The sequence below is a fragment of the Petromyzon marinus genome, chromosome 6 (assembly GCF_048934315.1).
Source record: "Petromyzon marinus isolate PM22_M1 ecotype Great Lakes invasive population chromosome 6, UKy_Petmar_22M1.pri1.0, whole genome shotgun sequence".
In the NCBI taxonomy this organism is placed as follows: Eukaryota; Metazoa; Chordata; class Hyperoartia; order Petromyzontiformes; family Petromyzontidae; genus Petromyzon; species Petromyzon marinus.
The window spans coordinates 12961644-12985139 of record NC_133672.1 but is presented as its reverse complement, the minus strand read 5'-3'; the positions used below and the strand labels follow the sequence as shown (position 1 = coordinate 12985139).

General features: G+C 44.1%; 1 protein-coding gene across 2 annotated transcripts; it reads left to right on the top strand.

Annotated features, from left to right (window-relative positions):
* Positions 1-936: 936 nt before the first annotated feature.
* On the top strand, positions 937-23180 carry LOC116939468 (uncharacterized). 2 transcript variants are annotated; one of them, XM_032947863.2, is made up of 4 exons: positions 937-1363; positions 2609-3338; positions 13150-13346; positions 19251-23180. In XM_032947863.2, the coding sequence occupies exons 1-4, from the start codon at positions 1358-1360 to the stop codon at positions 19353-19355; spliced, it is 1038 nt and encodes a 345-aa protein (XP_032803754.1). In that variant the 5' UTR covers positions 937-1357; the 3' UTR covers positions 19356-23180. The 2 variants fall into 2 exon arrangements, with proteins under 2 accessions (XP_032803754.1, XP_032803753.1); XM_032947862.2 differs by having other exon boundaries at positions 944-1363; positions 19248-23180.
* The last annotated feature ends 316 nt before the right edge of the window (positions 23181-23496 follow it).

Below are 23496 nucleotides of genomic sequence, written 5' to 3'. Positions count from 1 at the left end.
CTTGCCCTACCCATCCCATCCCTGCTCCCCCACGTCCGAATAAGGTCGATCATATAAACAAACGACTTGAGACCCCCCCCGCCCGCACGCGCAGTGGGGGGGGGGATCCTTCTGAAAGCCCTTTGTTGTACAATACATTGCAAGATTACGAGTTAACGTGTTCCAATTACAGTAAGTGTTAAACACTGTTTCAGTTGCATAGAACCGTGAACATTGACATGTTGCAGCAAGTCTGTAAACAACCTCGTACTTGTTTTTGTCTTTCAGTTACTAAATACATCTCGTAAATGTCAAAGTGGAAGGGCAAGGCTGTGTGCTTACCGATTCGTTCTCTATATGCTTAGGGATTTTGTGCGTGCGACATCGGTACAATAAACGTCACCGTCCGCTCGGGTTTTTACGAAACGTTTCCCTCAATAAACCAATCACAGTCGTAGTGGTGATAGCGTCAAGTGACTGAACACACACACACACTGACGTCTCGTGAGCTGTCACACCAATCCAAAGTTAGTTTTTTTAAGACTTCGCCCAAACAACGTCAGTAGTTCAACGACTCTAAAATGACGTTTAAAGTCAAATGACGAAACCACACAGCCGACGGCTTTGTAAAAAAAAAAACCCGAGGAACCTCGTTGGTGACGTGACATTTACTAAATCTTCTATCAAAAGTACCACATAGATATATGTATATACGCTTGTTTTTGTGGGGGCAAGAATTACATAATTATCTTCCTGCAAAAAAGTAGGCTCACTAAATGGACTGGACTGCCAGCTTGTTAAGAGTGTAAGCACATCCAAGCTGCACACAGCAATTCTGTAAACCGCGCTACACGTCCTTAAATGTTTGTTAGTGTTATGACTGCTGTACTTAAGTGTGGACTTATGGGAGCTCGTTTTGTTTATTTAGAAGTGTAGAGGAAAGGACAGAGGGGGTTGGGGTGGTGGGGTGGGTCGACGGGTCCGGGTTGGTGGAGAGGGGGGGGGGTAGCAAGCGAGTGGAGGAAGTCTGTGGCTGGCGTGCCCATACCTGCCCGGCTCCCGGGAAATTCCCACTGACAAAAGTTTCCCTCGCCCTCCTATCTTTCTTTAACCCCACGACACTCGATGACAGCCACGTCTAAGAGTCACTCTAGATCAGACCGTCACACCGATCGTTGTCATCATCTCCAGCTAGCGGGACGGACACAGAAGCTCGTTTCAAATATTGCAGGGTTACTGCAGAGTGCATACTTTGCATGTACAATCCTTTGCTGTTATTTTGTTAATGCATTTTTTTGTACGGCGTTTGGGCGCAATGTTCTAAGTCGGAAGAAGAAGAAGAGACTTTGGATTGTTTTGTACGATCCACATAAAAACCATGCAGGTAATTAATACCGTAATCTATATTAACATATTGGGATAAAAATAAAACTTGTAGCCGGTTGCACAACGCAATTTGAGTTGTAAGATTGCACTTGGTCTCTCATTTAAGGCAAGTGCACGTTTAGTGGCCGGTTACTGATTAGCAGCATTCGGCTGCTATACATTTCCACATGATAAGCCACTTTCGTTGGGCTATCACTTGTGGCCAGTTTGCTTCGAAAAAAAACAAACAAACAAAAAAAACCCCGGCGATACAGCTCAGTCGGCCTTATCCTGGTAAATTTAAAAAAATACCTAAAAAGGTTTAGTTTTAACACGCAGCGATTTGTCACTGAACCGACTGACCGCCGTTGCCCCCCCCCCCCGCGCGCACGTGGCCACGTGCGGTTCTCGCACGTGGATGACGGCCGCTTGCCGGGACCCCCCCCAACCCCCCCAACGTCTGTCTGTGGGGGGTTCGGAGGTCTTTTAAAGTCTACTGCTGGGAGAGAGGATCCGGAGCTGGTACTTGGGGACTGAGGGGGGCCTCGGGGGTGTAGGTCTTGGGATTTGGGTCCGGAAAGCTGGGGTGTCTTGGAGTTTAGGGTTTAGGCTGGAACTGAGAGTCTCGAGGGCTGGGGATCTGGGACTGCGAGCCTAAGGGGGCTTGGTGTTGGGTGGCTGGTTTCCGAGAGGATCGAGGGCTGGAGAGCTGCGACCCTGGGGAGGGTTGGGGGCAGAGGGGAGCGAGGGGGGGCTGCAGGGTTTGGAGTTCGGCTGCTGGAGGAGGGAGTTTGGGGGGGGGGAGGTGGTGCGAGTGGAGGAGGAGGCGGAGGGGTTGGGTTTGGCTACCGGCCAGGGCGTGTGTGGCTCATGACGCTGGGAGCTGGCGTGCAGCCCCCGAGTCAGCCCGCCCTCACCCAAGACTCTGTTACCGCGGCTTGCCGCCTACAGCTCACAACAACAACAACATGAAGTAGTAGCAGCAGCAGCGGCCACTCGCCATGGTCACACCGAAGCCCGGCACCACCACTCGCGATAGGCGCCCGCTAGCCAAGCAGACCGGTTGCTCCACCTGACAATGCCCCACATCACAGAGCGCTATTGCAAGGACGGCGACAATGGTTAATGATAGCGGATGACGAAAGAAGACAACTCGGTTTTACTTTTTAGAAGAAGACGTTTTACTCCCGTGTTTTTTTGTTTTGTTTTTAATTAACGCAATTTCGCCTCCTGTAAAAAAACAAAACTCTGTCGCGGCGCGCAGGAGGAGCAGCGGCGGCTCGCCATGGCCATCCCACCCGGGGCGGCGAGCCCCCGAGGAGCCGACAGGCAGCAGCAGCAGCAGCAAGCGCCACCGTCTCAACCCATACCCATCCCCATCTCAATCCCCGCGTCCATCAACAACAACAACAGCGGCGGCGACAACAACAACAGCTTCAGCACCAACAGCAGCGGCAACAACAACGGCGGCGGTGGCGGCGGCGGGGTCGGGGTCCTTCTGCCGCCGCCGTCTCCCGGCGCGGCCACTTTGGCCGCCCGCTCGCCGCTCTTCCCCTTCCTCCGTCCCGTGCTCAGTCCCCGCAGGCCCCCTTACTCGCAATGGACACCGCCGTCCAGCCCGGCCCAGTGGCTCATCGGCTCCCCGCCGTCGAGCCCCGGCGGGTACTTGCTCTCATCCTCGCCCTATTCCTACTCCTCCTTCCCGTCGTCGTCCTCATACTCGTCCACTTCGTCGTCTTCGTCGTCGCCGCTGAGGTGCGCCGTGGAGGTGTTCTCCTTCGACAGGTCGTGTGAGGGAGCGGGGGGGGCAGTGGCCGGCTTCGTCGGGGTCGGGGTGGCTGTGGCCGGGCCCGGCGGCAGCGGCGGCGGCAGCGGCGGCAGCCCCCCGCGACCCCGCGGCTGTGATAAGTGCACGCAGACCGGGGGGGAGCTGCAGCCCGCAGCAGCAGCAGCAGAGAGACGGAGGCAACCGCAGCACTCGGCTACAGCACCCGGTGAGTGGTGTGGTGTGGGAGGGTCACGGTGTGTGCTGCTGGTGGTTGCTCGTGGTGCTGTCGGTCGGCGTGGGGGAGCTGTGGTGCAATGGTTAGCGCACTGCGTGACGAACCCCCGGGCTACCCGGTGACCTGGGTTCGTGGCTGCGCACAGCCAACTCCGGTGATCTGAACCGGTCGCGGGGATTCCCCGAGAGTCCAACTCAACCCTAAACGAGTGGGGGGAGACAAAGGCGGCCGGGCGTGGTTGCTGGCCACCGGACCCCCCTTCGCAGAGATGCTACTCGCTAACAGCACTCGCCCCAACACAGTCTGTTAAAAAGGCTGTTAAGAGTCCAGGGGATCTTTGTGGATGGTATCATTATGCGATTTGTGTGACCTTCATTAGGGTGCTCGCGAACATAACTTTTTGGTTAGGGGGTCTGCGTGTGTGTGCGTGTTGGGTGAGAGGTCTATGTATCATTTGGGGATTCGGTGTTTGTTGGAGGTACGAGTTTGTATGTCTGTGTGCGAGGCTGTTACATTATCGGCAGAGGGCAGTACAGCAAAGTCCATTGTGCTTTAGAATACTCCCCAATGTCGATGCTCTAAACAAACCAGCTGGTGCACCGCAAAATTATGCCCACGATCCACACGGCGTGGTATAAGGGACTTCCATCCAGCGGTGGATTGTGAAAGGTCTGTACGTGTACACATCTGTGTATGGGGGTGCTTATAACAAAAGTGTCAAGGTAGTGCCGTGGATAGAGCATTACACGTTCGCTATGGACCCAGCAAGCAGAAATCCGAGTTAAAATACCGGCTACGGCTTGCATCAGTGGCGAATATCTGAAACGGTTTTGGATCTCCTGTGGGTCGACTCTGTTTTCAATGAGCGGTGTGTAAACGCATCAGCACTGGAGAGACAAAGGTGGCCGGGCGTGGTTCTGTCTGCAGCTTTCCCCACGTGCGCCGTTTCCGCTCGACAGCACTTTACACCGCCTTGACGTATATGAAATACTGCATGGGAACGGGGGGACCTTGTGCGTGTCTTTGTCTTCTATGTGTGGGTGTATACGTCCTTTATACGCTTCAAGTGACTTCAAAGTGGACCTAGCCTGGCACAAGCACCGTGGTGGCATCCACTGCCACTTCGTGGTGATTGCCGGTTACTTGGTGTCGTGTGCAGTGGTTAGGACACTGCTACTAACCCGGCGAACTCGATTTCATCTCACAGCCAACATCATTGACTCTCGAAACAGGGTCTAGGCCAACCCCCTATATCGACTCGGCCTTAAATGAGTATCTGGTTACGGGTGTGTAAACATCAGCATTTGTTAGACAAAGACGACCGGCGGTGGTGCTGGCCTTGTGTGCGGATCCCAACCTTAATAGGTGGTCGCTAACAGCACTTGCCCCAACAGTCTGCCAAAGGCAACACGAATTGTTTGTTTGCGGCAAGACACATTCGTGTCATGTCATACATACAGGAACCACTGCGTGGTGTTTTTGTACACATCACCTGTGGATTCGCATGTTGCATCGCCACATCTCTACCCCAATGCTCCAGAGAGGCTTATCAAGTGTGGTGTTCGTGGATGATGATGGTTGTAGTAAACGATGGGTTTGGGTAAATATGGTGATGGTAGTGGTGTTCATTGGTCTGGGCGATTGTAGTACTGGTGGTGGTGATGGGTCTGATTGATGGTAGCGATTTGTCTGGGTAGTGTTGTTGACTGCTGAAGATCGACTCAAGATAATGTCCAGACACCAGGGCTCCAATTGAGAAATTGGGACGTTGGACTTAAGAGACCGTGACTTTAGTGTCGCTATGCTGACGGGCCCGCCCTCAGCAAATGTAATAGTATCGCCATAATTGCAGCCAACCTCTTAGGGGCATATGTGTGGGTACCAATGACCAGTGAAAAATACATGGCTTTCCTGACTTTAATGTGAATTCATCTTATTTGGTCCAACTTATTCGAATAGACAGATGGTGTATTACTTCCATCAGATAACTTTCTATCACGTTGCCATTCTGGTGGTCATTTTTGATAAATAACAAAAGTGGTGGCATATTCGGAGCATTATTTTTCAGTGCATATAACCCAAAGTGCTAGACTGTTGCGACTATGCACAGCTGTGGATCTGTTCATTACCCACAAAACCAAACAGAAAAAAACAACGTTATTTGGCTCTCTTGGTAAATTACTGTACACTGAATAAGAAGCAAGCCAACTCGAATATAACCTTAAACGGTGAAGTTTACTGCTGCTGCATTTGGAGAACCCATGGAGAAGGTCTAACTTGTCACATCTGACATCCGTGTTGTGGCTGACCTTACCTGGCTTGTGTGAGATGCACTGTGGAGTCTCACCTGGCACGTGTGCGGCACTAACGTGACGCGTACACGTGCACACGTGTAAACTACCATCAGCAAAGCCGCATGCCGTGTGTGTTCAGTGTTTACAATTCCGTGACTACACATAAAGTGTGCATTGCCTCGTCTATACAGCGAGGGAAAAAAGTATTTGATCCCCTGCTGATTTTGTACGTTTGCCCACTGACAAAGAAATGATCAGTCTATAATTTTAATGGTAGGTTTATTTGAACAGTGAGAGAGAATAACAACAACAAAATCCAGAAAAACGCATGTCAAAAATGTTATAAATTGATTTGCATTTTAATGAGGGAAATAAGTATTTGACCCCCTCTCAATCAGAAAGATTTCTGGCTCCCAGATGTCTTTTATACAGGTAACGAGCTGAGATTAGGAGCACACTCTTAAAGGGAGTGATCTTAATCTCAGCTTGTTACCTGTATAAAAGGCACCTGTCCACAGAAGTAATCAATCAATCAGATTCCAAACTCTCCACCATGGCCAAGACGAAAGAGCTCTCCAAGGATGTCAGGGACAAGATTGTAGACCTACACAAGGCTGGAATGGGCTACAAGACCATTGCCAAACAGCTTGGTGAGAAGGTGACAACAGTTGGTGCGATTATTCGCAAATGGAAGAAACACAAAATAACTGTAAATCTTTCTTGGCCTGGGGCTCCATGCAAGATCTCACCTCGTGGAGTTGCAATGATCATGAGGACGATGAGGAATCAGCCCAGAACTACACGGGAGGATCTTGTCAATTATCTCAAGGCAGCTGGGACCATAGTCACCAAGAAAACAATTGGTAACACACTACGCCGTGAAGGACTGAAATCCTGCAGCGCCCACAAGGTCCCCCTGCTCAAGAAAGCACATATACGTGCCCGTCTGAAGTTTGCCAATGAACATCTGAATGATTCAGAGGACAACTGGGTGAAAGTGTTGTGGTCAGATGAGACCAAAATGGAGCTCTTTGGCATCAACTCAACTCGCCGTGTTTGGAGGAGGAATGCTACCTATGACCCCAAGAACACCATCCCCACCGTCAAACATGGAGGTGGAAACATTATGCTTTGGGAGTGTTTTTCTGCTAAGGGGACAGGACAACTTCACCGCATCAAAGGGACGATGGACGGGGCCATGTACCGTCAAATCTTGGGTGAGAACCTCCTTCCCTCAGCCAGGGCATTTAAAATGGGTCGTGGATGGGTATTCCAGCATGACAATGACCCAAAACACACGGCCAAGGCAACAAAGGAGTGGCTCAAGAAGCACATTAAGGTCCTGGAGTGACCTAGCCAGTCTCCAGACCTTAATCCCATAGAAAATATGTGGAAGGAGCTGAAGGTTCGAGTTGCCAAACGTCAGCTTCGAAACCTTAATGACTTGTAGAAGATCTACAAAGAGGAGTGGGTAAAAAATCCCTCCTGAGATGTGTGCAAACCTGGTGGCCAACTACAAGAAACGTCTGACCTCTGTGATTGCCAACAAGGGGTTTGCCACCAAGTACTAAGCCATGTTTTGCAGAGGGGTCAAAGACTTATTTCCCTCATTAAAATGCAAATCAATTTATAACATTTTTGACATGCGTTTTTCTGGATTTTGTTGTTATTCTGTCTCTCACTATTCAAATAAACCTACCATTAAAATTATAGACTGATCCTTTCTTTGTAAGTGGGCAAACGTACAAAATCAGCAGGGGATCAAATACTTTTTTCCCCTCACTGTACATCAGCCCTGTTAATCCCAGAGCCGAGGAAGCACACTATTGTATCACTGTAGTTTGAAATCGTTTCTCCTGTATCGAAAGTCCAGTAATATTCATACTTTGATCGCTCACTATGCCTACAAAGTATTATTTTTATCATAATTTGCGTATGCATTTCAAAACTCAGTACAAGATAGAGTACTGTTATTTAGGGCTAGAGTTGAATATGGCTTGTTGGTCAGGAAAATATAATTAGAGTTAAGGGAAGCAGTAAACATTGTTTCTTGTAGATTGTGTACACGAGGGCATCGTGTGTTCACGTGTATATAGAGTTAACGTTTGTCGAGTCATGTTCCAAGGTTAAAGAGTTTAAATTGAGCCTAAAGTGTGGAGCTTTCCGTACAAGGAGGTAACGACATTTCGAGGCTGTGAGGGCAGCATTGGAGAAGCAGTGCCTCTCATGAGGATGGATCTAGCTATACGAGCTAAAATGGGTGCCTGGAATTGTGTCTCGTTATTTAAGAACGTGCTGCTGGACTCAAGTAGCCTGTTACCCAGTCTTGGCATGTAAGGTACATGTAGATGTTTTTTTACACTATACATAACTTCTGTCACACCGTACGTAGCCAATCGTGCGAATCGGTTGGCTACGTACGGTGGCATTGCCCGCAACCGTGGGTGCAGGCAATGTAAACGTTATGATTAAATATTTTAATGAGTTGCATCATGCTGAGTGAGGCGTTTCTATATATATGTTTGGTTGAAAATGGCTTTGGTGTGTCTCATTTAAAAAAAAATAAAGTGAAGAGTGAACGACCTGACAGGTATCGTTTAAGGCGTTGATACATTTTCAAAATAGATAATTAACAAGTAGATAACTTTTTGAAAACTGGTAAGTTAAGTGCAGCCACTATTGTCGTGTACAGTACAGAAGGCCAGCATCATTGCAAGTTTTTTTTCTCTCCAGGAAGCTGCGGTGAGGATTTGCTTTAAGCCTGAGCTGCGTTGCCATAGACGCACGATAAACGACTGTATATGGTGTCACGAACTACTCTGGTGTTCAAAACACAAGTCTCTCGGCTGTCCTTCACAATTATACACCCAAATAAACCAAACGCCTTGGAAAACACGTTGATCCTTCCGAAACTAAATACCCACGAATGCATCAGTTTAAACTAGTAATGTAAATTAGTGGATAGCTTACTGCACAGAACATTATTCGCAGTTGCAAACCGATAAAGGTACTGTGTTTTAACACTTTTGTGTTTACGTGTCTTACACTTGTAGTCTGGGAAAGAGTGTTGAATTGTTATTGTATGCCATTGAAAAAAAAACATCTGCTAATGCCATTCTATCTTGTTTACCATTTTTATTTCAGCATTTAATATAGTCAACACATTCCCAACAAATTCACAGCCCTCTGTCAATCCACTGCTGGATGAAGTCCTTCCCACGCCACGCCTACAGTTGTTTGATCGGACACCAACAGTGCTGGTTAGTTGGAGCCGAGGACCACATCGGATATCAATCTCCACTGATATTATCCGTGGCTGTGAATCGAACCGAGGTCATCGAGTGCAGTGAGAGTGCAGTGAGATAAACAATGCCCCACCGTTTTACCAACACAGTGACCAAAAAAACAATACAGCCCTTAGTGTTTCGCATACCCAAACAAAATGTCATCACTGCCCCTCTCCTCCCGCCGTAGAGCACAGCTGCTTTTTGGGGCCAAGAACCAGCATGTGGGATGGTCATTACTTGCTGGGTAAGTCAGGGGGAGTCCTATTCATTACACCCATTCGTTTATTCAGAAGAAAATAAGACAACCAGGGTAGTGACCATTACCCCTTTCAGCCTCTTGACACTTCGACTATGCTCCAGAACATGTTCGATTAGCCACTCGGCATTGCTACTACCCATGGTGTTTGTCAAAAAAGGGCATTTGGAGTGAGTACTGTAGTTGGTTCTTTGTTGACAACCAACTTGAGATTCTGCTCTTGAGTTTTAAAAACTGAACTTCCTGACCAGTTTCACATTAAATGACCTCAAATATTTATTTTCGCTCTTTCAAAGATAGTGCTTTCCTATATATTAGTTTTATGGAATTATGAATTAGGCAATAACGTACGATACAAATACTGAATAACAATATCCAGCCATTTTTCAATCCACTGCTGGATATAGGCCTCCCCACACCATGCCGGTTAGTGTGGGTTGGTGGAGAAGAGGAGCAGAGGGACTGATTCAGATATCATTAACCACTCATGTTATCCGTGGCCTTGAACCCAGCTCAAGACTCAGGGTTCTCAGCACTGCACCACCTATATTTACATTTCTACTATATGACAGTGCTTTGCGCAAACTTTACTTCTTCATGACCACTTTTCTTAATGGTTAACATGTATTGGTAGTTATAAAGAGATACTGCCATAGAACTTCACATCTCTCCTTAAAAAGCACATTTTCGTGTGTTTTGAATTCCGAGAAATATCGTTGATAATCGTAATTGTACACGTAGTATAAATAAGATATTTAATTAACTGCCACTGTTCTTTTTATATTCCTAATTGTATACCATATTTAATTGCTTTGTCAAAAGGTATCATCGGGGCAAGTTACAACTTGCCCTTCTTGGAAGGCGTGTCTTAATCTGACGGTCACGACTTGAAATGGTGGATCAGGGTAATTGTGTCGAGTAGGTGTGGCCTTGTGGCAGTTAATTCTGCATCTGGGTGCGTGGGGGACAATGTTGCAACAGAGGCGCTGAACTCTTTAACGCTTTTTGTTCACGGTTGCATCTGGGATCTTAAGCCAGTTGCAGTAAACATGAGTCCAAAACATTGCGCAATGTCTTCTGTATTACTCATTACAGCACTGTTTGGTACATCGGGTCATCTGTAAGGTCAAATAGTGGGAGGAATGGTTTAAAACAAAGTCAGACTTGCAACTCGACTCGGGAATCCATAATAATTAAGCTAAAATATAACAAACCATTTTATTTAGTGGGAATAAATGCCATACTAAATACCTTTTAGCGCTATCGATGAATATTGCTATTCATTTAATACTAAACTACATCCTTTGGAAATACACTGCACGCTTTTGTTTATCCCGTGACACTGTATATTGTCTGTTGACTTTTCCAGGCCTTGTGCATTGTTGTGCTTACAGCCAACTCTCGATGGAAAACTTTAGAGAGAGCACTATGACCTCACTGCCTCATGCTGTCGCATGAAAATACAGACCCGGAATAGGATCAGTTGTCTCATTTTCCATAAAGATCTCTGATATAGGTCTGTGTATTTTAGGAAAGTAAATAAAGGAAAAAAGACGGAATGGAAATTACACTTCCCATGTATGCAGATAAATAATGTTAAGTTGGACAATTTCAGTTTACTCCTTAAGTATGTGGTGATTTTGCTTAATTTTTTACAGACCTTTGTCATTCCACTGCTGGATTAGTCCTCCCCAATGGGGGTTGTTTGACCAAAATTATTAACCAGCGTAGTCAGTGCAGCTTGGTAAAGGGGGGAAGGAAGGGAGGTAATATTGGTTTATATATTACTTAACAATTGTGTAAGCCATGGCTGGGAATTTAACTCAAGTGTCAAGTGTTCATAGCACAATGCGCTAACTGCTACACAACTACTACTGCTACCCCTTACAGGATTTAATGAGCAACATTTTATTTTTGCTTGATCAGTTGAAAATAAATGCAATAGGAGAGCAGGGAAACTGACCACCGGGGTATAAAGTTAATGCTTAACAAGTTATTGGTCATGATGCAACTTACTAATTTGGCTGTGTTGGGTGGTGGTGGGTTTAACGACACATTTGTATTTACGCGATCGAACCCAAAAACCTCTGGTATGGATATTACTACTGTATTACCTGTGAAATATGCACAGATTATTTGACTTGTTATTGTTATATGTGATGCTGTAATGTAATTTTGTAAGGCGGATAGAGTCACATCCAGAAGTTCAATTCAGTAGTGCAACAATTCGTTAAACTCTGGTTGGATTCAAAAATACATTTCTTCAAAAAATTGCAATCAATGTAGCAGCCTCCAATGGCTGGCCTGAGTTGTGTGAACCCCAATACAAAATATTTGCTTTATGTAATTCTCTGCGTTTATCGTCGGTTTAGTAATCAGTATTCATCGATTGATCGTTTGTGCTTAATTAAATTCCTATTTTACTTTTGTATAAAATAGTTAAAGAACTTTGAAGGTACAGCATACAGGCCAGAGGTTCAAAATACGCATCTTGTATTAGGGAGGCGTATTTATGCATCTCCTGTGCGTGCATACAGCAATCAACAAGAATCAATTATTGTCGATAAGTAGGTCAGCACTTAACGCATCAAATTAAGCATGTTTAATTAAGGCCACGTTTGTAAGCCGCTTTCCATTACAAAGCCAAAAATGTAGTCAGCTGTAATTTGGGGAGGTATAATTTAATAGCTGCCGACGTAAAAATTGAGTGTGGGTGCCAACATCGCCAACTTTAATATGAAATTGTGGTTTATTGACTGATGATTTGTCACTGTTCAAATATATATTGTTACGACATATCTGTTTATAAGTCAATCAACGAACAGCTGTTGGATCATCTAGTTCAAAAGTATACAGTATGTACATGTATATACAACTGTATTTCAGTAATTAGTGTATTATTAACATAAGAAACTAACCTTTGAATATCGTATATTGTTCAGCATAGGCTTCAATGGGTACACAGTGTAATCAACTAGAGCGGTGGCAATCCATCATTTTCTTTTTTTTTAGCATGTAATGTGTAGACTTTAGGTAAGCATTACCAAAGTGTACAAATGGAGTTGTATTGCTTTTAGGTGAAATGCCCATTTTTAAAAACCTGTGTTGCACAAAATCATTTTGTATACATTGTATAAACATACGGTGTAAAATTATTCTGTGTGGGGTGCATGTGTGTGGTGTAGTGATGTGGGGGGTGAGTGGTAGTATAGTGGTTAGCTCGTTGTGCTACGAAGCTGGCGACCCGAGTTCGATTCCCAGTCACGGCCAACACCAGTAACGATTATCTGAACCGGTCATGGGCCTCCCCTAGGTCGACTCAGCCTCAAATTACTACCTAGTGCGGTGTGTAAATATCGCCACAAGGGAGACAAAGGCGGCCGAGCATAGTGCTGGCCACCCACCCCCTCGTTTGCAGTGGCGGCCACCATAGGTGCTCGCTAACAGCACTTGCTCCTAAAGACTGTTCATGCTATATGGGTGACCTTTGTCTTTTGTAGTGATCAGGATTTGCACAGGTGGTTAATCTGCTAGTCATCTTAGTCAACAAATGGCACCTGGGTCTGTCCTGTGACCTGTCAGTGAGCCTTCGACACTTCACGTGGCCTCAAAGTGCATCTAGCCTGGCACAAACACTGTGGTGATGTCACCACCGCTTAGTGTAATGATTTAGTGCACAGTGCTATGAACCCAGAACACCAAGTTTAATGTTGGCCATGGATAATATCCGTGGGGAGTGATATCTGAACCGGTCCTGGGCCTCCTCTTGGCCGACTCAGTCATACATTATAAGCTGGTGTTTGTGTAAACATCAGCACTGGGGAGACAAAGGCGACAGGGGCGATGTGCTGGCCATGCCACCCCCTCGTGTGGCGTTCCGGCCTGTGTAGGTGTTCGCTAACAGCACCTTCCCAAACATCCCGTTTGACTATATTGGGGGATCTTTGTGTTTGTTTCTATTTTAGGCAGCTTAAGGCAAGCGCTGCATTCTGATTCCGACTGGGAGCCGGCCGAGGCAAGCCTTGGCGGAGAGGCCATCCCCGACGTCATCCCCCCACGCGAGCGGTCCCTGTCCGAGTCGGCTATCAACCCACGCATGGAGCGCGTCGGCCAGGAGCTACGGCGCATCGGCGACGAATTCAACGTCTTTGTGGACGGGCAAGTAAGCAACCCCCCTTTTTAAAGAATTAACCTAACGTTTGTGCATCTAGACTGCACCTTATGAGGGCAACTTTCACATGGTTGTTGAGAAATGTCATGTTTGCACCACCAAATTGGAGAAACTGAGAAATGTGTAGATAATTGGCAGCCGAGGCATCAGTAGCACTCCCAAGCCCATTGCGGTTAAGGAACAGAGAATAATGATGACGATTGTGGAGATGAGAAATACTCTTTGGTTCTATTGGGTAAAGTCACGTAGGTGAAAATAATAGAACCAAAGAGTATGGATCCTAGCAGTCACGAAAGCTTTAAATCTAGAAGAGATGAGAAATGTCCGCGAAAACCTTTGTAGGCCGGAACGCCGCATGTGGGGGTGGCGTGACCATCAAAATCTTCTGCCACCATTATCTACCAAGTGCTAATATTTGCATACAACACCAGCTAATAATTTTCAGCTGAGTCGACCAAGAGAAGACCCAAGACCATTTCAGATATCACTTGCTACGGATATTAGCCTTGGCTGGAATTAAATTCGATTCACCCGGGTCTTAGCTTAGTGCACTTAACCAGGTGCAGGTATATTGCCATTTAGAAGTGACGTATATTCAACTGTGGTTATTGAATAACCCTGTTACAAACTTTTATCAGAAATCCACCAGCACTGATGTAAATTCCTCAATCATTAACAGGTGTTAGTAACTAATATACTTGCTTGCTTGCATTACAGAACCCTTCATGGGTTATTTGACTAGAATTACCATACCCTGTGGAACATTATGCTCCCTGCACTATGGTTTTTGGGTAGTACTGTCAGCTGTCATGCAATAAAAGTCAACTATATGTTTTGCTTGCATTATCTTTGCTCCACATGAACACCTGACTCTTTGAACTTTACTGCACAGATATAATTAAATACTGCGACACCTATTTGCCACTTCACCATTTGTTATCTATTATTTTGATATCCTTTTGTAATTTAAAAAAAGATATAATTTTAAGATTTTAGAGTTGGGGGGGGGGGGAGCAGTGCAGAGCACTAACCGGTCCCACACCCCTCCCCTGCCTTTTTAACCAGCATGGTGAAGTATGGTCAAACAACATATCCCCCCCTCCCTCCCCTGTGACTGGCACGGCATGGGGGAGGCCTCAAGACAAATAGCTGTAAATTAAACTATAAGACAATACTCATTCTGTGCTGGTGGCATTTTTTTACCGATAAAACCAGTTTACCTAGACAAAATGCATCAGGAGACCAATCTTAATACACCACTTACATAACCCCCGTGCTTTATTGTTCAGGGCATTTTTTTTTGCGCTGTGTATGTGACTGCAAACCCGACAAAGTAACGTACAGTACTTTCATAGTCTGCCGCTGATCAAGTGTGAAATAAATACGGGCAATCGTTTTACGGAGCACATGATGCCTCTTTTTGCCTCGCTCGTGTAGATGAAGCTGCAGCGTGGCTTTGTTTTCGAGCGGGAATGCAGTCTAGAGTACTTCAGATGCTCGAAACCTAGTTCGTAGCGAATTGGATGTGTGCCAGGTTTTTTATATTTAGAAACAGTAGCTTGAAGGTAACGTACAGCTGTCTCTGTTATTACTGCCTCCTATGTGTTAGCACTCGAGGTGGAAACAATGCATTCATGCATCGATTAATAGCTCTTCTTCAACTCATGATACATGCATTATATTGCATGTTTAGCAGTGACCCTTTTATATGAATGAACATGTTGCGTCATTGGGTTCACATGCCCCCTGCTACCGCAAGTGGCCACTATATTCATAGCAATGTATAACAAATTCTTGAATCAATTAGCAACCCTGAATTCTGGCAATCCATTGAATTGCCAAAGTAGGGGAGGGCACTTCTTACAGTTTCACGGAACACTGAAAATTGCATACTGTAGTCAAATGTAAAAATGTAATGTTGCATTACTGAACATATTAAGTAATCATGGGGAAAAGGGATATTTGGTGGCATTGGGCATGGTTCTATGTACGAGTTTAAATTGTAATGATATTTCAACAGTGACATTTAGACATTGACTGACCTCGAGAAATTGCCTGGCCAGGTTGATACATGTGTGCCACCAAAGTGCTATTACAACATGCAGGAATGGCAGATGGATGAGCAGGTCAGAGTGGCATCACAGCGTATAAGCACGCACCGTCATACCAAAACATTTTGGTTCTTCAAAATTACATTTTTGTTCAACGTTGGCATCACAAACCAGATTTGCAAATTCCCTTGGGCCCACTGCACCATTCTGTGGCTTGGCTTGCATATCGATGCAATAGCTGGATCTCTGACTCTGTTCTGTTTAATAACAACAGCCTAGTTACAGCCTGTGTGGTTATCGCTCCTAAGTATTGTTCCCATTCCATTGATGTAATTTTTGGCATGGTGACCTCAGATGAAATGTGGATTTTTTCACTACATTTAGTTCAAGCACTTCTAAATTTAATTCCTTTGTTGACAACACAATCAAGGAAAAAAGTCTGAAAATGTAGCAAAGATAGTTGTACTTTTTGATCGGTTAGCCATATATTGCATCATATTTCCTTGGGAACATTAGGCACGATTCCAGAAAACGACCAACATTTGTAGGTCACCATGACCTTGGCGGGTAAAACCAGAAATCACTTAAAAAACAATGAACACTGTTATGATCTTCGTATTCCCTTTAATTATTGCCAAATGTTCACAGCTAACAACCCACCACACATATACACTCTTAAGATAGGTACATACATACATACGTAAACAAAAGCGCTTGTAATCCAATAAGCAAGTCGTCCACTTACGAACACCCGATTTATGAACACCCACACTTACAAACCAGCTTCCATTATATATTTTTTTACATTAACTTGAAATGTGAACTCACACTTGCATACCGAACCACGGAACTATTTTGTTCAGCGGAGCGATCCTCTGCGAGATGTAATGAGTCAGCCTCGCGCAGGGAGTGAGAGTTTTTGCGTGTGTGTGCGTGTTAAGTGTATGGAGAATGGTAGTGTAGCGGTTAGTGCGCTGCGCTTCGAACCAGGCGACCCGAGTTCGACTCCAGCTCACGATCAACACCAGTGACGATTGTCTGAATGGGTCCTGGGCCTCCCTTAGGTCGACTCAGCCTCAAATGAGCACCTGACGCAGTGTGTAAACATCGCCACTGCAGAGTCAGAAGTGGCCGGTCGTGGTGCTGCCGACTCACCTCGTGTGTCGTGCCGGCCTTCATTGGAGCTGCTCAGTTTTATTACTTGCCTCAACAGTCTGTTAAGGCTATGGCTTACACGTCTGTGTGTGGCTGATTGTAGTGACTCATTGTTAGTTATACTGGTAGGAACGAAGTTGTAAACTGAGTGTACCAGCCTGCAATAGATTAATGTGTCCGTCCGTCCGTCCCCTTTCAATACTTTAACGAAGTGAAATCTCGTGCTGTTGGGGTGTAAAAAAAATTGTGCAAAATTCCAATGTTCCTACCAGCCCACCCTGCAGGGACCTGTTTTAATAAAACTGATTATTTTCTATTCATGTTACTTTATTTTATGTTTTACTATACAGTATTTATTACATGGAGATGTACGGTATGTCTTCTTATTTCTGAGTTTAACAACGCTCCCCTTTTTTGTTGAACCGTAACACATTTCATAACACTGACCGTATAACCATTTAAATAATACTCTTTGGTTCTTTCGGTAAAGTGACGTAGGTAGAAAAAATAATAGATCACCATTTAAATACAGTACATTATTGCGTTCCTACTTACGAATGGGTCTCGGGAATGAATTGTGTTCGTAAGTAGAGGATTGTCTGAAGACATATTTCAAAGGAAATTAATACTGAATGGCCATCAAAAGTAAATAACAAAGTAGGATAATACAGACACTGCTGAGTCCCGCTCACTGGGGGTTATAGAGGCATTGTACATGATTTACAGCAGCCTGGATGCTGATAGTGTCAACATGGCACTTAATCCCAAGTGGTGGGGCTGAGTTGGCGGTGGCTCCAAGCCTCACTTTCCTCCAGGGCAGAACCAAAATAAACCACACTGGCGCTGTGCGAGATGTTTCCATACGACTGTCATTGTCAGCTTTTTAGAGATTTTGGAACTTGAGATCCTGGAGAGCTTCAATAACTGTTCAAGTGTCACTGTAAAAAGTGGCGCTTAATATCATATATAGCCATTATGTTTACTGTACTATTTGTTTTTCATTTGTAAACTATACATTTTTACAATGAGAAGTACTGTATTTAAGAAATAAACAGCACATTTGCGATCACAAATGTAAAAGACACCGCACATGGGCAAATCATAATGGTTGCGTGCATATCAAAAATTGTTTAAAAAAGCATATGTATTTATTTTAGTAATAGATTTGCAGATTTATTGTACTAGTCAAATTTATGTCTTCCACATTTTCCCCTCTTTGAAATTATTTGACTATTTTGTAAAGTACTTTACAACTTGGAATGACTTTACAAACACTTTTAATTCTCATACAATGAGACAGCAAAATATTTTACGACGACGTCAACAAACCTAAACCCAGCTAATGGCAATGTGAACTAAAATGTTGACATTACCATGTATGTCAGTAGTATTTTTTATCTGCAACATTACTATTTTAGAGCAAATCTAATAGATGGCATTGGCCCTGAGCTGTGTGTTGCGCTCATGCTTTGGCTCGTGTGTACTTTTTGCACGTGGCTGGCACGTTGCATTAAGCACACTTTCCTGGTTTTACACACGCGGTTAGTGCATTGTGCACGCACGCACAGCCCATAATTTCTCTCTGCTGTTGCATCCAGGATGGCAGCGGATTAGTCGTGGGTGCTGGAGGAGCCGGGGTTTGTGGAGGGCGGGGGACATATTGGAGGAGTGCATGCTAGAGAAATGGAGCTGCGGTTTTTTTGGCAGCTGGTTTCTATTGTCGCCAGTCACGCTCGGCCCAGCAAGTTAAGTCAATAAAAACAGCGGCTGGGAAGTCGCACACTGAGCGGGCTGCACTCCTTAGTCAGCAGATCTGCCACACGACGGGCCAAGAATCAAAACAAGGCTTGGCTGCAGGCTTGGAATTGGGGTGGGGGTAGAAAAAAATAAGTTGGGGGGGAGGGTAGTGGAGAAGAGGTGGTGAATGTTGCTGCTGGTCTAGCGCAGTCGAAAGGGGGTTGGGGGATCGCCACTGGCAGACCGCCAGTGCATCTGGCTGCAAGAGGGGAAGGGAAAGGCGGGGTTGCATTAGTGAAGCAGATTTGGGGAGTGTGCATGGTAAGGCGAGGTGTGCTGGCCCAGTTAGTCAAAGACGGGAAAAACAAGGGACACGTGGTTATTGCTGGCTTGTACAAAGCTCACGGGGGCAGTAGTGGTTGTGTGCAGCATTGAAGCGCTTTTTTTCTCTCTCAAAATATTGAGCAGGGGGTGGGTGTAGGTCTTACTGCTCGATTAATGTTAATTGTTTTAACAGTTAGAGGAAGACCGGTTAGTAGTTTTAGAAGGCCACACTTTTTTTTTCTGTCGCATGCTAAACAACACTTGTTTGGTTCTCATACAAGTGTACCAATGAACAATGAATGTACGTGTATAAAAGAAAATATTGTAATGTACACGCTTTACATAACAAAAATACTTATGTAAAAGGTCAAGATGCAGCCCTGTAATTGTTTGCTCACACCACTGCTGCAGGAAAAGCCTCCAATTTAGGGTGCTTTAGAGATCCCTTCTAGAGGGTGTTTTGTCCTCCTATTTCACATTGTCCAGATGTCTTGCAAGAGGTGGAAGTACCCATACTTTATCCCACTGCACACGACCTGCTGATTGACTATCTGTGGTATACCCATTTATACTGCCGCATGCATGTCACAATTAATATTTGTTTTCTCTGTGCTTCTCTACACAGCAGCTGCAGAGGCGAAACTTTGGCAGGCAGAATGGCCGACTCCTTCACGATGAAGCCGTGTGGTTACTCAGATTTGGACTCTACATCATCAACCGCAGGAATCTATGACTGAATGTGAACAGAACTCTCGCATGGTCCTCCCGTGGACAAGAGACCATATGGGCCGAGTATCCAAGCACTGGGCAACATATTATTAATTGGTTGACAATAAAGTGTTCTGGCCAAACTGTGTGGAGCCTAGGATACCAGCTCTGTCTGGTATCTTATGGTAGACTTTATTGACAGTTGCTGGAAGCATAGCTTGAGCATGTTTAACATGAGACCAAAATTCTTGGACCAAAGTACATTTGTAGCTTGACAAATACTTTAGACATTCTTCTTAAATCAAGAATGATTTTTTTTCTCTCCAAAATATGCGAATATTACCACACTTAAGCATTCCTATTTGATAATGGAGGAATTATTCATTATGCCTTAGGATTGTCATCAGATACACTTTCCCAAAGTGTGATTCTAGGAGAGCACAGACCAATGTATAGAATCCCATTCCCTCCCGGTTATTGATGGAGAAGTCTGATGGTGCAAAAAATGAACTGCAAAAGCCCAAAGAGCTGCGGAGAAAATTCACAAGAAGCGACGCGGCTGGACTTTCTAGCAAGACTGGAATGGAAAACTTGAAACTACTGCAGCCGTTGCTGCCTGCCAATATGTGCTTTATCTGTGACAACCACAGCCTAGCTCATAGGCCAAGTTCAGGAGGTTAATGGTCACACTTTCCAAGCATAGGAAAACCGGAGTGTACATCAGTGCACATTAAACAACATCGGTGAATGCAACATGTGGATAACACAATATACCATTTACAACAACAACAACAACAAAAACGTGAAACATTCAATGTCGAACTAATCATTGCAGTGAGGCTGGTCCTTTAAAAATGTTAAGTATATGTACAGATAAGACCTGAACAGAGCCATTAGTTTCAAGAAAGGAATGAAATTACCTTATCTTTATATTCAGATTTACAAACCACTGAAGGCTGGTGTGCATGCACTATCGAGGTTTCTGAAGAGCCTAAGCACTTGAACGGAACTGAAATCCGTGTGACAAGTTTGTGTTCTGATCTCTGGTTATTTCTGCTTTACTGAACAAAGGCCACGAGATAGAGAGAAAACGTCCATTAAAGTGCATTCCTTTGCTGTAACCATCACTGATCCACAGCATTGTTAGCATTGTGCCTGTTGACCTGTGGTATTTTTGATTTTTTTTAATACCTTACCTCTAGGCTAAACCACGCAAAGCTTTAAACAAATATGTTTTTGGAATTTAAGAATGTCTTGAATTATCACTAGGTAAAAAGGCAAAATAGCCAATGGCAGGCAATGCAAAGCAATGGAAGGTTGCTCCACGTTTTTTTTCTTTATTGGCCTGGTAATATTTGTGTGTGTTTTTAATTTGATAAAAACAATGCTTGTTTTGCATAATTAGTCTTGCAATGTAACAATTATGTTAATTGTGTAAAATCAAGGATTGGATGATTTTGCAGAATTGTGTTCTTGTCAGTTTGACTCAGGCATACAAATCATTGTTAAGAGTGCTCTAAATTCTGTGGTAGATGTTGGCGTCAACCTCACATTTATCAATAATGATAGCAACGTGCAAGCGTGTCCCATGTGTGTGTGTGCACTCAGGAGCGAAATTAGAAGAAAAAACATACCACTGTCACATTCCCGGCTAACTTTTACGACTGCCTTAAATATCATTCCTTAGAACACTTGAAGCCATATTGACCAGAACCAGGCATCGGTGCACTGTAAATATAGTTTAGCTTCTCCCATTATATTTATTTTGTACGTTTTCTCTTATTTTGTTTGCTTTCTCTCAACCCTGAGCCAACATTGAGGCTTGTTTTTGTGCAATTTTCAGTTTTCTTCCCGTTTTGCTTTTTTTTGCTGATATGGCAGAAGGCATAAATTGTAGATATGAAAAAAAATTTGTTTGCTTTTGTTTGTGTATTTTGTCCATTTAATTATAAATTTCAAACATTTTTTTATTATGTGTGTGTGAGTTTATAAACAAACAGATAATTGACTGAAGAAAAAATGCTGTCATTCTGCAGACCATTTGTAATTTTTGCACTCCTTGCTCTAAGATGCATGTTAAGGGAATTACAACCGCACAGTAATCGACCCAGTCTAACTTTTTTTTCCTTTGCTTTTACTGGAATTTAGTAAGCTCAGAAAGTTCAAGTAAAGTGCAGCATTGTATATTGCGCAAGTTGTACATACAGCCTCAACATTGATTCCATCCACTCACTATAATCCACCCCACAGCCACTGAGTTTACAAAGTGCACACAGCTGCATTGGTTGGTTGTGATCCATCATCTGTGCAGATAGGGCTGGAAAACAAATTGATCTGCATTTGGCAGAGTGCATGAACTGTGAAAGCCTATATGCCACCTGACTGTATATAGGCAAATAGGATGTTTCCATAACAGCTGCAGTCTATTTTTCTTCCTATAGGCTTAACATTTGCATTTACTCACGAAAACCATGATTTAGCCTTGCCACGTGAAGCCTGGTATTGTGCTAACGGACACGCACGGTGACGGCGAGGGTCTTAACTGGCATTTCTGCATGTGCTCATTTCTTTTACACAGCAGAACGCCAACGTTTTGGAACAGTACCCAAAGTTTTTAACATGCCTGTGAATAAATGCTTATTTAGTGTGATGAAATTACTTACTTGTGCTTACAAAACGCCCAAATAACGTAAAAAATGAAATTGTGTAAAAAACACTTTTTGGATGTGGCAAATGTGCTGTACATTTTCAGTCCATCAATCTGTTGCGGGATTGAGGGTCTTTCCCAAGCTGTGTCGGTCATGATGGTTGTGAGACCATACTTCACCTCGCTGGTCAGTGCAGGTTGGTGAAGGGGTGCAGGACAGACTGGTTCATACATCACTTGTCGCTGGCCGAGAATCACTCAGGTCACTGGGTGCATAGCACAATGTGCTATCGTACCACCCCTATATACATTCAGTCAACCAACAGGGTTTACCCTCGATAAACTATTTTATTTAGCAGTTAAAGCTCACCGAGCTACTAGCTCTTTTGCAGAGGTAACCTGACTACACATAGTTCTTCGAAGTGGCAAATATAATGTATAGTTGTAGACAAATAATCCAAACGTATGTTTCGAAATGTTCAGGGCAAAACTGTAGGACTCGGAGAAAATTCCATATGACCACGGGGACAATGTGCAGGCATCAGGGTCAGGATCAAACCATCGGCCTTCTGCATAGCAGGCGAAGGGAGATAACATCTCGCTACAATGTGCAAAAAAATTCCGAATATGATTAATATACTTTTTTCTTCAATAACATAAACACGAAATTAAACATTTACCAAATTACTTTGCGTACTGCTCAAAAGAGGCGGTTGTTCACCCCTGTCAGTGGCCGACTGCTGTTTAAGAGCGATTAGCCATGCATTCAATAGAAACATAGCAAGGTGCATCCACTAATGGGCTTAAAGGCACACAACAGGTGTTGTTGAACATATGGAATACATCTGTGAGCCAGCAAAGGTCACAGACCTGCACCAACCGACTGTACAAACTCCCTGTACATATTGTTTATATGTTCAGCTGCACTACAAGATCAATTTACGTTTTTTCAATTGTTTGAAATGAAAAAAAATTAAGAATCCAGCAAAATGTAGCAACATGACTGTTTAAAACAGCTTGGTGTCTTCCTGCACTATTTAAATGTAGAGGCGTCTGTGTAGGTGCAATATGGCTGTACATTGATGCTTGAGTAGGCTGTTCTAATACGTTTAGTCGTTTTTGTCGTTCCTGACATTTATTCTCGGTTTCTTTTGTATTTTTGTCAATATAAAATAAATCTCAGATTTTTTTGTTCCTGGGAAACATGTTTTGAGTTTTTCTTCTCGCGTTTAAAAACCGCGTTTTATTTGCTGCGTTTAAAAAAATAATAAGTGTCTTAGTTTGTTTAGACATCGAGGAAACCAAATTTCCACACAGCGTTTTTATGTTAACATCGACACCACTTGTTTGTTGACCACTTGCATGATTAACATTTTACTACTAAATGAGCATTTTTTCTTAAGCAGATGTGCACGCATAATGAATATCCACTTCCCCTAATGTTCTCTTTGGCCAATTAAATGTTGCGTGCACTTGAGCGGGATTTCAGCCAACTCCCACAACAGCAGGGATGTTTAAT